The sequence below is a fragment of the Amblyomma maculatum genome, chromosome 10 (genome assembly GCF_055883805.1).
Source record: "Amblyomma maculatum isolate TAMU_Amacu chromosome 10, ASM5588380v1, whole genome shotgun sequence".
Lineage (NCBI taxonomy): Eukaryota > Metazoa > Arthropoda > Arachnida > Ixodida > Ixodidae > Amblyomma > Amblyomma maculatum.
In genome coordinates, this window is record NC_139353.1 from 29,653,283 (window position 1) to 29,670,358 (window position 17,076).

A 17,076-nucleotide genomic window follows, 5' to 3' on the forward strand; every position below is an offset into this window, starting at 1 on the left:
TATGGTTAGCGGTAATATTTAACGTCCCAGTTTTGTTAAAAAGACAAATAGACAGCTGCAGATTAATATAGTCCCCATAAATTTGTTCACCGTGGTCCAACATTTCGTGACACCCGGACTTTCTTATTTTCGCTTGGATCAAAATGATCATAGGATTCGAACCCGCTACGCTGCACCTAGCGGTCTAAAGTCATAACAGCTAAGTCACCGCAAGTTATCCGCGGGTAGCCTACGTGTGCACCCCTTTCAGTTACCATGATTATCATCAACACCACCCTCACCATGTTCTCGTTTGTAGGGTTCTTGCGTAGTAGCTAAGGATATTTTGTGCAAATCGCTCATGGTGGCAAAGCGTATACTAAACGCCTAAACCAGGTCTGGTCTTCAATCGATTATTCTCTTTTGTTTTTTGTATAATTTCAAAACAATAACAGAATTAAGATTTTTCTTGAGCAGGGACGGCTGCAAGGCGTTTGTTTGCAGAATAAGCCATTTCTGTGCAGGTTAAGCGAACTTCAGCCATAAAAAGGACACGGTTGCCAGACTGTCAGGCCACTTCGGTTGCACATAGTCTTCCACTCTTCAGAGAGAAGACTGCAGGGGCGACGACATGACTACCACGACTTCAACCCGCAACGAGTCTAGTGAGTATCCTGCGCTTATATCAATGTCCGGTCACCAAATCTTATTCAGATTCTCTACCGTACTAGTAATAAAACCCCTTTATTACCTCTTTAGTTTTGTTATCTCTGTTTCCACAATGTTTAACGAATTTTCTACATCCACAAGGGAAAAAAAAGCTGCTGGATTGACTACTTTCCGGTTCGACTTCACTTTAATGCCTTAAAGATTCTGGCCCGAGGGTATTAGTAGCAAGTTTCACAACTTCGCGCCCGCATGGCCACATTCTCTTCATCATTCTTCCCACGGACTGCCAGTGACTAAAAAGGCTTGCCTGAGATCTTTCGACCTCAAATAGTCATCATTGTTTCCTAATCGTATTTCACGACTGCATGAATAACAAAAATATTTCTGGTTCAAGAGCAGATAATACTACGTTATGTTCTTACGCTATAAGCGCCTCATCTGACTGCAAAATGCCAATCTCTAGATATCGTGACGAGCTAAAAGGTCTGAGCTCAGTGAAAGCGAGCTAAATTAGCCAAAATACGAGCGCCTTGTTTTGTGATACCCTCTGGAACCTGTTTGGTTTTATTCAATGCTGAATATTCTTTTTTCTGACCAGGTCAGCATTTAATACATACAACTTTTTGCGATTTATGATTTTATTTTGGGTGTTAATTTTTTTAACTCCGTCACAGAACCCGGAAGGTGTGAAACGCGCGTTTTGGATAGCGCTACTTTGGGTCTTAATTCGTGATGCAGATAAAGCTACCCCTGCTTGCAATATGCGATTGCCCTGAACGCGTAACTGTGTATAAAAAAAAAAAAAAGGAACCGCATATTGTGAAATGATCGATTTTGATTTTTAAAAAAGACACACTGAACATTTGCATTTCAAAAGAAAACTGAGTATTTACGGTACAGCTTGGGGTCTACAATAAGTGCCCCCTGACAATATGGAATGTTTTTAGTCTTCCATGATGGAGTTATGGCAGCGCTTACATTAAATCACAGAAAGCGCATAATATACTATGCAGTGTTCACCTTCCGACACTGAACGCCTCAACAAGCGCCAACCTAAAACGAAAATCGAAAAGTCATTTTCTTTATTTGGTTGTTGAACCGAATGGGGAAGATTTTCATTGCTTCTGAATAAGAGCTAAGATAAGTTTATGTGCTTAGTAGAGTATCCGCAGAGAAATTTTGCCGTTTTCTGTTCCTCTTTGGCTTTCTTCTAGCTACCGCATCTTCGCGATCTGAGAAGGAGAGTTCACTCAGATCAACGGAGGACATGTCCGAAACCGACACCGGTGAGCATGCAATTGAAGCCATGAACATTTTGCTGAACTCAATGGAACACTCGGCTTGACGCAAAAGCGAGGAACTGATATCGTAATTAACAAACAAAATAAAAACTCCAAAGGTGACGTAACTAAATTTCAATAAACGCTACTCACGAGCGGCTACCATAGCGCTGGACAACGCATGTCGAGCACAGTGCTTACAAGCGGTCATGCTTTTTTTTTTCCATAAAGGCTGCCCTAAATTGCATCGATACGCTTTGTTAGATAGTTGTCAAAAGCAGTCGCTTGTGTAAATAGCCATTACCATTCTACTTTTTATCGGCAAGTGTCCTAATTCAATCTTCGCTTCCTGTCTTTGCTTCAGTGAAGACTGAGATCAGCGGTAAGAAAAATCATCAAGCAGCAGCGTTTTATTCTTGTCAAGATAACACGAAACGCAGTGGTATTCTGCTATAGCCCCACCAATTTACGGGGGGCTTGAACTACATTCACTAGCATTTCATTTACCACATGCGTGTCACAATGCATGCATGTACATATCTTAAATGTGTTCAAACTTTCTTTCAATGTTTACTTTGGGTTTTTTTTTTTTTTTCAGCGCCATTTGCAACAGAGTAAGCAGACTAGAACCTCCCTATGTCCTCTCTTCATCAATCTTTGTCAAAAGTGCCCAGCCCAGCGAACCTGCTTCTGAATCCCTGAATGCATTTCTATTGTTCCGAATAAGGGGATGGTAAGAACATCCTTTGTCCTAACCTCTTCATTGGGAAAAACCTGCACTAATGCTAAGCGCCACTACACGGTTGAGAAGCAGACCTCATAGGCTCTTCACCTTTGACAAAGGCTGTGCGCGTCTAAATGAATGCGCTGTTGTCCGCTCTGGATAGATTTTCGGAGCATGCTTCACTTTGCCCTTCGCGCCGCACGCTTTTCTCCTTCGACTGCAGATGTAAATTCCAGAGCGGTAGTTGTGAAGGGGTCCTTTTTTTAGTCCGAAATCTCCTAATAAAATAGATACAATCGATTAATTCTGACCTGATGAGATCTAAACGTATATAATGCATTTCTCATTCTTCTATTAGGCTTTTTGCAGACGACTGCGTCATCTATCGCAAAATATCTAACCAGACTGATTCTATTTATCTTCAGCATGATCTCACAAGCATATCTAACTGGTGTGATAAATGGCTCATGCGACTAAACATTAATAAATGTAAAACAATGCATGTATCACGTTGCACTAGCATCACTGACAACAAGCGTACTTATGTTCTTCACGACATTCGCCTTTAATCTGTTAACTCTTACAAATACCTAGGTGTTCATATCTCACGTAACTTGTCATGGCATAGACACGTCGAACATGTCACCAATAACGCCAACAGGACTTTTGGATGCTTGCGTCGAAATTTCTCTACCACACCTCTGCCGATAAAACTAACCCTTTATAAAACATTAGTACGACCAAAGTTAGAATACGCATCTGCAGTTCGGGATCCTAATATAATCACACTGATAAACACACTTGAATCCATTCAAAATCGTGCGGCACGTTTCATCTTATCTAACTTTTCTCGTCACGCTAGCATTACTTCCATGAAAAACACACTTGCCTTACCCGACCTTTCTTCACGCCGAAAGTGTTTTCGACTGTGTATTTTCCAGAGAATGTATCATCATAACCCTCTGTTAAAGAATCATCTTTTTGCGAGCCCCTCGTACATTTCATCCCGTTCCGATCATGTATTTAAATTTGGTGTTCCATTTTCGAGAACAAAAATGTGTCATTATTCTTTTATTCCTAAAACTAGCGTTGACTGGAACGACCTTCCTCCCTCCATCGCTGCCATTACTGATGTTGCAAATTTCAAGAAAACTGTATCTTCCGCCATCATATAATTTCATTATTGTATAGCCATGCACTGTATATTTTGTTTTTATCTGTACCACTCCTTTCTGTAATGCCTTCGGGCCTGGAAAGTATTTGAAATAAATAAATAAATAAATATGAAAGAAGAGACGCCGAACACTCGAACACTTGAGGAAGAAACGCATCTGTGGATTCTGTCCCGGCAATGTAACAGTAGATATAATTGTGAGCAGAATGTAATCGAATGCTTATCACGTACTCTCCTGCGGGCAGCTGTGAGGCAGTAGAGAAATATATTCACACTTGTCCGGGCTTGCAGGACGTCCGACAAGCGTGTCAACCGCATCTGGCCACTCACTGCAGTGCTGGTCATCACGATGCTCGTGGGGATCATTATTGTCCTACTCGTCACCCGCGGAGGTGAGTGCAATGTAGACCCTTTCATTGATGTAGTTATACAACCCACTTGATAAAGACGTTAGTAGTGTTTCTCAGAAATATGTATGAAACCCCCACCTGTCTGGCGGCAGGGGGGGGGGGGGGTAGTTTTTTAAGGCGCTACGAGCGCAGTTTAGCTCCCAAAATGGCTGCTCCTTCCGGCCAGTTATGAAAACGTCTATTGGCCTCGATATAGTGCTCTAGAATATTGGGCAGTGTGACGACCGGCGCAGGAGAGCGGGCCGCTTTTGCGATGACAGGAACCGACTCCCGCGAGAGGGCGCGACGTGCAACAGGGGTGCCACGTTCGCCGCTCGGCGCGTAGCGGCCGCGGAGATAGCGGGGGTACAGAGGAGGGGCGCGGTTCTCTTTGGAGCTATTTTGACACGCTACGCAAATGGTGCGATATTTAATAAAGGGGCTACTTATTACAAGTAATTAAACTCATCCCTGTCATTCCATTACGTTAATCTGGAGACGCCGTGCTCGCTTGGGCAGTCCTACGAAGCAGCGCGCGATGTTTGAATCGCTATTTCAAACTCTTTCAACATTTCTTCCTGCGGACAGCCATAAATCGTCCAGATGAGCTTGTACTTAATGTTTTCAACAAAGCGTGGTGTTTTGCATTCGTTCTTCCAGTAAGGGAATAAAGGCTACTGCCGAGGAGCGCTATTAACACGCGGAGAAAAACAGTATACATGCGAATCAAAGCTTGTGCTTCGTAAGGCCTCTTAGGAACAGCTTATTTTTTACGAACCTTATTTACGAACACCTGCTTACATTTTGCAGCTTGTGCTTATTAATACATAACAACGTTTATCTTAAATCGCCAGAAATCTGTAATATATCTCTTTAATAGGTGTTCTTTATATGCCCTAATCACCGCTTATAGAAATTACAAATACAGTGTGCGAGCAAAACACATTTATTTATTACCGCTCTAATGTAAAGGAATGCGGTATTTAGCGGCAAAAAGAAAAAAAGGAACATATACGCGACTCAAGCACTTATTCTCTGTTCGTAATTAACAAATACATATATCGCGGACATGACCTTGGCGGACATTTGTTTACGTGCCGCTGACCAAAGGGTGAACCAGCTGTTTAGATTTAAAAAATGTCAAGTACAGCTAGGGCAATACTTCAGATAAAATATGAAAAAGTTAAACCTGTCACATACGTATACGAGGGAATACGTTCATAGTGGGCACTTGAGAGCGGACGCTTTGCTGGCAAAATGGTACAGAGCAAAAAAAAAAAAAAAAAAAAAAAACACACTTATAATTGCGCGTCGTATTGGCGATACGGTGCAGTTCTTGGCGTGCACCGCAAGAAAACGAAAAATGCGAAAACGGTGACGGGCACCAAATGCACATGCAATTAATATAAGGCCGAATTCAGATGCGGACACTAATGCGTGTTTATTCTTCGAGTGTGTGGTATGAAATGTGAGTAATCGACTGGATATACTCGCCAACTACTGCTTGCCGGACTATAATCGGGCTACTTGGCGCGGGTACTCTTTGCAGAACTAATCAGGCTATAATTGTTAACAAGGTTGCTATTACACGTGGAATACTTCCAAGGGAATTCAATTATTCTCCCTTTGAGAACTCTTGTCGTGGTTCGCTTACTTCGCAAAGAGCGAAGCCGCAAAAACACATGAAATTTCATTACCTCAAGTGTGAGCTTTCTGGTGCTCTAAGTAGGTAAAATTTTTGAAAATCCACATTTTAGATGAAGGTTGCAAAACCTGAACTGCAAAGGCGTCCAAAAGGATCATACACCCGAGCCAAATTTTTGGGTAAATTGCGACTATAGCTTGGAGCCTATGGCGCAGTTTTTGTTCGTGGCGAAAAACCGTGCCGGCCTCACAACCTCTCTTTCGCTGAAGGATTATGTAGCGGAAGCGAATTAGGCGTACACTATATAGCCTCTGCGTCCTCTATTTTCCATCGTTCTTTCTTTTTCAAAGCTATTTTTTTTTTTTTTCATTTTATATGTGCACCAAAACAGGACTAGAGCGATCTTCTGGGGTCAATGACTTTACCGGTTGCTTGAGAACGCAGAATAAAAACTACCTAGAATGAAAACATTTTCTGGAACAATTAAGTAATTGTCAAACTGTAATGCATTGAGATTAAATGTCTTAAGTATAGCGCGCATCTCCGGGTACTTAAAGCTACCCGTTACAACAATGTTCCAACTTATGGAAAGAAAATAAAATGGTTTGTTCTTATATTAGTGTACAGTTTTACAAAGTTGTTGACTTAAATTTCGACGCTTATATGTACGCGTTCGATTGCAGCCTTTTTGTGCACTGCTTTCTTCTTAATTCCCAGGCCTCCATTTGGTTCTTAGACTCGATTGTTTCCCCCCCCCCCCTTTTTTTTTTATTGCCTGTCATATTTCTTCACTTTTCTTCGTCTTTAGCAGCCTGCTTTCTTCTCCGTCGTGCGTTTGCCGTGCCGCACGACAATTCCAAACCTTTGTTCACATTCGCGGTCGCTCTTTTCACGGCGCTGCGGGCCTCCTTTCTCCCTCCCTTGTAGGCGACACGTTTCTTTTCTTTTTTTTTTTTCTGTGCATCCTTTACTTCCCACTTCTTCCACCTTTCCTGACCCACTGTGTTTAGTTATTTAGTAGCCGCCTGGTGTAGTGTCGTTCGTTCGTAGTGTAGTCTCTACCTCTATGCGGGGTAGTCCATATTTAATTAATTCGAACTGAATGCCAACTTTTCTTGTGGCTTCAGGTGACTCACTGTAGTCGGCATAGTCTGCGCGTGAAATAACGGAATATACCATTTTTGACTGTTTTGATAATGGTATTACTGTGGCCAGCTTTAGTCAGCGCTCGAACGCACATGTTGCATGTTTGACTTCTTCATACATCCTGTCTCCACACTGCCCTCTTTTCAAAACGAGCGCATTTCTGGACGTAAATTAGGTGCTTCAGGAATGCTAAAGCAAGCTGTACGGCGAGTGAAGCGTGGTGTGCGAGTCTGAATTTGTCCGCCCTCTCCAAGCTGTTTTCTTCGGAGCCCAGCTCCTGTCATGCTGCTTCCGCGAGGTGTTGTCGACGGCCAAAAGGGAAAATAAATTAGGTGATTGCTAACAGTACTGAGCCCCATTAACCGGCATATTTATAAAATCTTGTCGCGAACAGCTCGAGACGCCGCACAAGCAAACAAGAACGTACAATGCGCGCGCTATCCACCCTGCTGCACAGCGCGCATACGCGGGCGCCCGGACGGCTGACACACCAGTTGCTGGTGGCGCCCTCTGCGCTGCGGCGCCTCCGTCATCGCAAAAGCGGCCCCCCGCTCCCATGCATTTCGCGGCGCGGTCGACACACTGCCCAATCTTCTAGAGCACTATAGCCTCGAGATCGAGCAGAGTCGCCACCTTGCGGCTCAGCGGCGAAACCTACTCTGTGTGGATGCGTTTTCGCGTCGCGTGCCAGCCCGCAGTGATTTACGCGCGCGCATGCGGCGTGTACAGGAGTGTTTTTGTTTGTTTCGCGGTTCCTGTGCGCTTTTGCTTACCTATATGGCTCTTTCAAAATAACTATGAACAGTCTATAACCCCACGCTTCATTAAAAATATATATATTTGTCCGTATCGAGCATGTCATGCTTGGATAAGGACATCATCCATCGCGGTCTTCGGCGCTTGAGATCCTTTGACATGCAATGTCTCAAACGAAGTGGTACTGTCGTTACCGCCCTGTCAAAGCAAAAAAGGTCGTTGCCGTCAATAAAAGTTAATGCAAACGCTCAGAAATCGCATATTCCCGTTTCTGTTTGGAATACCGCAGCTACTAAAACATATGCCACCGCAGACTGCTTTATATAGCAGAATGCAGTTTGAACAGACCACTCTATGCCTGCTATGCCGTCTGTATGCACGATAGAGTTGTGTGAGTACTTTTTTTTTTTTTTTTTTCGCTTTTAAACCTCTGTCGCGGTGTCTCAATGGTAAGGGCGCTCGACTGCTGATTTCGAGAACGGGGGATTCAATCACAACCGTTTCTAAAGGCGTTCCTCTGCTGTGGGATTTGACTGCACAATAAACAATCCCACGTGGTAAATGTGGTGTTAATAATGAAAAAAAAAAAAACAGCCTCTGCAATCATCCGTCATAGCCGATGCCGCTTTCATGCGTTAAACCCGGGCCAATATGCATTTATTTTCTTTTGTTGTTGAAGGCTTCTGTGCATTCGTAAAAGTTTTAGTGAGCACATTTTGCTTTAGAGAAGTGCTTGAATGTTTGGGAAACATATTCCCTGCACCTAATTGTTACCCTAAATATTACATAATACACCTAGATCAATGTACTTTACTGGTAGCCTATTATAATCATTATAATCCCTTTTCGTCCAAGTGCTGTCTTCCGACAAAACTCGTCATTTCTGACAAGGGGAGTAAAACAGCTTGATGCGGGCTTAAATATCAGTGTTTAGTTCGGGAATAAATACCTTTTTATAGTCACATGATAAGATGACCTCCATTTCTTTCGGAATAGTTTTATATCCGGCATCTGTTTTGGAAGCAACCCTAATATTTTACTTCGCATAAGTTTTAGTCACTGCTAAATAATTAACGATAAAGAAATTTTCAGCCTGTAAAATTGCTTCCCAGAACATGACAGTGCCCATGCGTAGTTTATAACGATGTCTTCGCAGCGAGGAATTCGTAGCTTGCACTTTAACGTTACTGAAAATTAATCGCTGATCATTGTAAATTTTGTCAAGTGTGTAAAAGTTCTCTCACACGGTGAAATTTATTCGCATTGCAAAACAAAATAATTACACTACTAATTTACCGTTATATATCAACATCACACACATCAGAAATCCCTTATACTTTCCTCGGTTTCAGGAAATCATTTACAGTTAGTGGCGCATGCATTAATACACTAACACATTCTATGACAGTGGCCGCAAAAAGCATCTCGGCAAATTCAATCCACTCAGCGCTATACCCGTCAACAGTCAGCTTTCCTGTGCGGCGAGGTTTCCTGTATGGTGTCGGCGTGATCTCATTTTTGGGGAATACTTGTGCGTGGTTGTCTGGGCCAGAGTTGATGTGCACTCAGTCTAAAGCAACTCGCCATGCAGTGCGCTGCCAATGCTACATTTAACCTGCTTAATCATCGAGTCAAGTACGATATAATGAACCAGGCTTTCTCGATTAAATCTAAATTACTGCAGGTCAGAGCACGAACCTTGTATTTGCGTGGGCTTGACACTAAATTCGCCGGTCTCACTCGCATGAGACACCCGCAAACTGTTTAAAAGTCGATAAGAAAAACAAAGCTGTCATTAGGCAGACCCAAGCATTAGGTGCGTGAGCGCGGTACAGCGCATGAAACGTGCAAAGTAAATCTATAGAAGACTGGTGGTTGCGTGCTTTGTTTTCCTCAAATCCGCTCTTCTTCTGCTGCATTGGCGAAATCGTTGGATTTTGTTTCTGCAATATTGCAGAAATTCTGCAGAAGACACGTTTTCATCGCCAACAAACCCGCCGTAAACTCGAAGCAGACCTTCGCAGCGTGCGTTTCTGCGAGCGCCGCCGTCTGCCGATCCACACTACCGCAGTGACGGTGGCGCCACCTCTAGGTCGATCTCGAGGCGAATAGGAAGCGGGCGAGTGCGATGCCAGCGTGCTGGCGCCATCTCTCCAGCGGTGAGACGTCTGCGCCACAACTCGCATTTACCTCCTCCTCCTCCTCCTTTGAGCTGCTGTTTTCACTTCCCTCAATGCACTCCGTCGTCCACAAGAATTACGGACTGGTTTCTCAGGAGGTCAGCTTACAGCAATCAAAAAAGTCGGCTAAAACAATGGCTGGCACTCTCGGCTGAGGTACAAAAGAATGGTAGTTCGAGTAGTGGCGGAGACACGATTCTCCTCTCGTTTTCTTATTCACGTGGTCACAGAGCTGAAACCATTCTTGTGCACACATTTTACGGAAAGGCTCTGAGGACGACTTCGGGCCTCAGATTTCACGTCTCTTAAGACATATAAAGCTTTCTTCTTAATCATTGCACTGGATTACTACGGGTGATGCCAGTCTATAAGCCTTATTTTGTTAGCGGCAATTATAAGTTCCCGATCTGTAACGGGACAGATTTTGCTGTTTTCTAGGTCTTACACCTCCTTCGTGTCTGTTAAGCTAAATTCAAACGCTGCAAGAATCTGAGATCCTTCAGTCTGTAGTGGGCTACTCATGAACTGTTGGTTTAAATGCAGTTGCTGAAACATTTTTTTTTGATAGTACGCTCATTACTTGCTTCACAGTATTGCAGCCTAGACAGCGATCACTGTTGCGTGGAGGGCACCTTTCTCATTCAGAAATGGCGCACAGAAGGCTTTGAAATTGAATTGGCCATGAGCTGGAGATTTTTTTTTTTTTTTTCATATCTTACGCATGTAGTGAAACGGTAGACGCTAGCGCAACATATATTTTTCAATGTCGTCAGGTACCAAGAACGGACGAATGATGCATATTGACGACTTTCAGAGTCGTGATTATCTCCTTTCTGCTGAAACTCCATGCATTTAAACAGGTCTGACACTCCCGGCCTAATGCCATTTTACGCTTTTCCATGAAAACATTGTCTTGCTGGCCCTATATTCTCGAGAAACACGTCCACCGCCCTTAGTTTCTCGTCGTCATTGACAAGCAAGGCGAATGTTTTCTTTCGGTGAGTGGGAACCTTCCCCCCCCTCGAAATTATAATAGTGACTGACGTGAGAAATTTTGTAGGCACCTCAGTAGATTTAACGCTGCACAGCAGTGCGGCGCAATGCATCAAGTCACCGAAGATGGAGAGGCAGCAGGCGACGGGCTTAAGTGGGGGTTCAAAAAAGCACGGCTAGACGTCCACTTACAAAATATCTAGAACTAAGCGCGAGTCGTCCTATTTTGCTTCTAGCATTTTCTTCCCTCTTTTTAATTATTTTTTCGGTATTCCTCAACGTTTAGTTATGCAGTTTCTTTTAAATAAATGTTACTTCCCAACAGTGAACATTTCTTCGTACACAACAGTTGCAATAACAATATTTCTCTGAACGCATCTGCTTCATTGCAGGCGGCACAGAAACCGGTTCGTTGGGCCAGAAGAAGCAGTGCCCCAACACGACCGGTGCCGCACACCAGCTGGTGCCGTCCACTACCAAAAGCAGGCAGACAGCTCCGGTAGCCAAGAAGCGCACAAAGCCGACGACAGAGCCCTGGTGCGACGAGGAAGACGAAGAAGCGCCGCCCTGCCGCACAAGGCCTGGGGGCAAACTGACAACGGCTACCGCTGCCGACACTGAGGCCACCGACACCGTGTCAGAGTCGGCAACCGTTACAACGGTAGGAGGAGGGCGTATCCAAAGCCCCTCCACACTAATGTTTTTTCAGTCTAGTGCACTTTATGTTTCTTAAGCTGAGGTACCATTGGCATTTGTAACCATTTTTAATCATGTACTTATGCGCTACAGGAACACCATGCAGATAATTATCAGGCCGATTCTTCATCGGTAGCTTCTACCGATTATGCATAGAGGTACACAACAGTGTAACCAAACACACTCGCTTTGACATGCTGGCGTTTGGGAATTCGACACGTCTGGCCTGGGGAGAGGCTACTGTTTCGCATTTGCTGTCTGTAACCAGTATTCCAGGTTGGCGTTGCATAGCATTTGCATTGCAAGTTTGTCCTGGAATGGAACGTTTAACTTCTCAACGCCAGCGCCCTGTGAGATTCGCAGCTAACCCTCTGCGTACAAGCACATGCAGCAGACGTGCGTAAGAGCGCCTGCATAATGCCGAAAGTATAGAAAAAGGACGCAACTGTTTCCGTTTGAAAGAAAGCAAAATAATAGATCTTTTTGTCACAAGAAACCCGAGGCTTTCTTTGCAGAAGGCGTCGGAAAAGACTATCCATGCGTATTCGTTATGATACTTTCAATTTCATTTCCAGTCATGCGAAAACTATTTTGTACTACACTCATCTTCGTGCATTGCTATGAAGTTATTTTTCTTTTGCTTCTAGTTACAGCCGACAGGATATGTTCTGTTCACCCTTCTCTTCTACCGAGTTTTATAGCATCTGTAACGTATTCCATTATTCAAATGCTTTCAATTGCAGAGAACATGAATCTCATGGCATCCGTATTGCATCCGCTGCTAATACTTGTTAATGCACCAGGTCAAAACGACATGAAGTACCAGGGGTTCCCTCGTCGCCATAATAATACAGTACAAATGGTTTGATTCTTATGCCTGTAATACGGGGCTCTTGCAGCAGCTGTGCAAGCCCCAGGCTAAGGATAAGGGAAAGTAACAATTTCTTTAACCTTTACGGTAATTTTGATTATGTCAGTGTGAAATGAGCGCCACTGCGAGACCCAGAATGAAGCCTGGTAGCTATGTACGTCTAAGCTAACCAGGATGGTTGGCGTGTAGGGCTGTGAAGCCGAATCGATAGTTACCTTTATTCAGATGTTGCAGCTGTATTAAGTGTAATATGTAAATACTGCCTCTGTTGGATCTTCCTGCATGACTAGCAACTCTTCAAAGCAATCAGTGAATGGCGTCTCTCTACCGCAACTTTCAGTTTAAATATCAGCATTACCAGGTTAAGCTCTGCCGGAGTGTGCAAACCGTGTTATACGGATTTACACCGGGATAGCTAGTTAATGATAGTGTCACGTGGTCGTGACAGTGATGAATTTTCCAGATGATGATTCAAGTTGCACTTAAATGAGCTTTCTTTAAGGCACTGAATTTCCCACACAAAATATTTAAGCCACTAGGCGGCGGCGATAGCAGCAATCGTGCTCAGCGGTCGTCGAACTAAGAATCTCCATTGCACTCGTCAACGCTTCATTTAAAGGCCGCGAAGAAACATCTAGATAGAGACCTTTGCATTTTGACTCCCTGGGCGCTGCCATATTCTTCACTACACACTCATGTGCACACCGCGCAAGCACTGTGGAAGCAGCAGAGAAACCGGTTTCCGACTGCCCGCAGAAGAGGAATTTCGACTACACTCTCGCCCGATGCAAAGGTCTGTAGCGGCAAAAGGTGACTTGCACAACCTGAGCCCGTATTCCGATTTTTTCGTCGCTATCGGTTGAAAAATGCGAAACCAGATGTCGCTACCACTTCCGGGTCCATCGTTTCCACCAATGAGAAGATTCATGGTAGGGGAGATAGCGACACTTTCAATAAAAAACGCAGGCTCAGAAAACAGACCCTGGAAGATTGACAGAGAAGGGTGGCAGTTCCGGGCCCTACGGGGCTGGGACGGTAGGTCGGGGGCTAGGCAGCTACCGAGTTTTATCTGTTGTAGGCTGTCACTGCACCCGCCACTGCTTCGGTGGTGGACGACGGCCGTTGTTGCGGCGCGCGTTTTTCTCTCCCTTTTTTTTTTCTTTCTTGTCTATTTTCTCTTCTGTCTGCATGAGGCAGTGGAGGTGGCTCAGCTCCAGAGCCAGTAGCAGGCCCGTGCATTTTCTTTTCCTTCTTCCTACAGTCACAACAACAACAACAACAAAAACAACATTAGTAGACGAAAGCGAGTGTCTGAAATCATTGGCAGTGCGTCTTGGCGCATCTTGCGTGACAAAGGAAATGGTAAGGCTTAGTCTCAGCGATATTAAGTATAAATAAACAAAGAACACGATACTTTTCTGTGCGGTACAAGCAAAGTGAAAACACTGCATTGCTGCGGCTGTCAGCAGCAACGAATAAAGATTACAAGGGTTCGCAGCAGCTGTTACAAGGCGTGTAGAAATGATAGGTTCACGCCAGCAGTGTATGGCTAACGAAACTTTGTGTCACCCACTTAATCGGGAATTCACCATTGCAGAGGAAGAGCCCAGGGGACGAGACAGCGGAGGAAGAGTCAGTGGAAACAACTCTAGGTAGAAGCACAGCGGCTACCGTCCCGACCATAGTCAAGACGACTACGCTCAAACCAGGCTTCCCCGCCGTCGAGGATGAGACCGTGCCTCCGGCCATCGAGCCTAAAACGCGGAAACCGCCCCCCACCAAGGACACCCGCCAGAGCAGCACCGCCAGCACGACTACAACCAGTGAGGAAAGGAGAGAGGCAGCGCTTGTAACCGACGCCTGTTGCAGTGTGCGAGATTTTAAACTACGAAACTACACGGCAGTCTGTCGGGTACACTGTAGAGGGAGCGTTGAACTATTACGAAAGCTTAGCTATGCTTGCTAACTGGCAGCGACATCGTGTAGTGCAAAGAAAAGTCTGCTTACAGCCTCCGTATAAACAAGGTGTTTTCGGAATTACGGTTAGGATCGATAACTGCATTGTGGATTTAGTAACTCGGTGGAAGCCGGAAAACAAATAAGGGTAAAAATAAAGAGTATATGCAACAATTCTAAATAGTGGCAGGCCCGGGGTAAGTTCGTTCCTTGGCGTGGAAATAGGCAACAATCATGGTACAGAATGGTAAATGTGATTGCATCATAAATGCATACGAAAGCAACTTCATGTAATTGCAAATAAAACAAATACCAATACTGAGAATTCTTTATCGTATTTACCGACGTGTAAAACGCAGTGAGATGTGCCACATGCAGCCTGTCTATAGTTTAGGAGGGCGGGTATTATGCACTTAATACAGCTCAGGTAGAAGTTATTTACCTGAACAGACTTTTTGCACTGGAGTTTAATTTTATAATCGAAACCTGAAGGCCGTCAGCATCGAAAGCATGCCAAGTATTTTATATTTTCAAAGCAGCTGCGTTAGAGGCTTCATTTTCCGGAAACTCTCGTCTCAACGTTGATGTTTTCGGTCAAAAATCACGGCACGCCTGTGGCATTCGGCACAGCCGAATTCGATGGCCGAATTTGCAGAAGCTACCTGTTCGGTTCACTCCTTGGAGTTCGATTCACAACACACCCTTCTGAACTATTGGGTTCCGGATCAGGCACGCTGTGGGCCACGCAGGCATAATTGCACAACTTTCTGACAGAGCTTTTATAGTTATGTCGAATGTGGTCTTTAACTTCATGAAGGTAGCTTACAGGTGTATGCAGTTTGCGTGTGAGATAAAAACCAAAGCTCAAATTAAGGAAATATTTATTAAATTAATGTCAATATATAGATGAACGAGGATTTACAAGAGCAGCAACAGGCAGGGGAAATATTCGTAGCTTCGTCCTATCGCATCTTAAAAGGTGGAACTTAAAAGTCCGCAAAATAATTTTTTTTTATTTTTTTTTTAGTGAGCACTGGGGGCTTGATACGGAAGAGTCAAAATTATGCTTTAAAAACTCGTTGAGCTTTCTTTCACTCATAATACTAATAATAATAATGATAATGGAAAGCCGCAGTATCTGTCACACTTGCTATGTGGACACCTGAACCGCGCCGTAAGGGAAGGGATGAAGGTGGGAGTGAAAGTGGAAAGAGAGAAAGGGGAGCCGTAGTGGAGGGCTACGGAGTAATTTCGACCACTTTCACTTATTGCTCAATTAGAGAATGGTCTCCCTACCCCTTTTAATACAGCAATTACACAACGCTGCTGGTGTATTTTGTTACAAGTTACTTTATTTCGGCCGTTAATCTATAAATTTAGAACTACAGCACTTATTGAGAAATATTAAATAAACGCTCTCACCGCCGATGTTCAAAACTCTAAATCTGACAATATATTCAGGCCGCCCAAAAACCTAAAATAAAAGGCAGTGAATTCGTGATGTAATCCAAAATATTAGATCTAGATATGTATTTAATGCATTTCATTCTTGAAAATGTTTGCTCAGTAGGATACTACGGTTAAGACTGTTAAGTAACCTAAAATAGAAAGCATCAAGTCTGGACATTGCTCACATTTTACGCTTGCGTGGAAGCTGTTCAACTACACCAAAAATATTTTAAGCACCTTAATATGTTTTTAAACCGTAGTCTTAGGCACTTATGGTTATCACAACATTGCAGTTGAATGAACAGAATACTATTTCGTTTTGAACCGGTATGCTAAAACAATTCAGAAAAAGTTCCACAAAATTGAGTTTCATGCTCTCATCACGCGAAATGAGAGCGCGACGAGGCATTATTCGCCCTACATTGCGATTAACTTTCGAAAGCCATTAGGTGCTCAGAGCGGCAAGCAAGCTGCTTGGACTGCGAAATCAATCTATCAATCAATCAGTGTTTTATTATCATTATGCACAAAACAATTACGAAACAGTGCTTATAGGCCTTTAGCCAGGGAATAGTTTCGGGTCAAAAATAAAATTGCGTAGAAGCCGGCAATCTTCTAAAGAAAGAACTATGATAATAAAGAAACAAATGATGAAATCCGACGGTCGAAGTGTTTCGGTGAGCGTTGAAGAACCTCGGATGGTAGGATTTAAAATAGAGCTCATTCCTTTGGCGTGTACGAAGCCATTATGATGCAGAACGTTTACAGCACAAAAAAAAACTAGCCCTAGCGATTACATGTCTCTGCCCCTTGGCTTTCATGTCTTGTCATTTCATAAACAACCGGAACTTATAGAAGTGTTCGAAATATAATGGGATAAGGAAAAATAGAGGAAAATTATTTTTTATATTCATTTATGTTGTACGATGTGGCATGCGAGACCAGTATCTTGTAATTGTGGTCTATACAGGGGATGCCCGTATGCTTTCGACAATTTGTACTGAAAGCTGACGCGCAGTTTTAATCGTAATTTGCACGAACAAGAATTTTTCGCTTATAGCAGAAACCATATAATCTTTCCGTGAATCAAAAACTGCCAAATCTATAACGTTTAAGCACAGCTTTCCGGCTGAAGAGCGCATTCAACATTTTAAATTAAGGTCAGCCTC

The 17,076-nt window shown here is 43.7% G+C and overlaps 1 protein-coding gene across 1 annotated transcript in view; it reads left to right on the forward strand.

The window, feature by feature from the left end:
* The window catches only part of LOC146176014 (uncharacterized), a 43,327-nt gene that overhangs the window by 12,108 nt on the left and 14,143 nt on the right, over positions 1 to 17,076 (forward strand). The window contains exons 4-6 of the mRNA XM_084581239.1: positions 4,118 to 4,218; positions 11,328 to 11,596; positions 14,100 to 14,325. Of these exons, the coding sequence (XP_084437365.1) occupies positions 4,118 to 4,218; positions 11,328 to 11,596; positions 14,100 to 14,325 (596 nt within the window). The remainder of the gene's footprint in view (positions 1 to 4,117; positions 4,219 to 11,327; positions 11,597 to 14,099; positions 14,326 to 17,076) is intronic.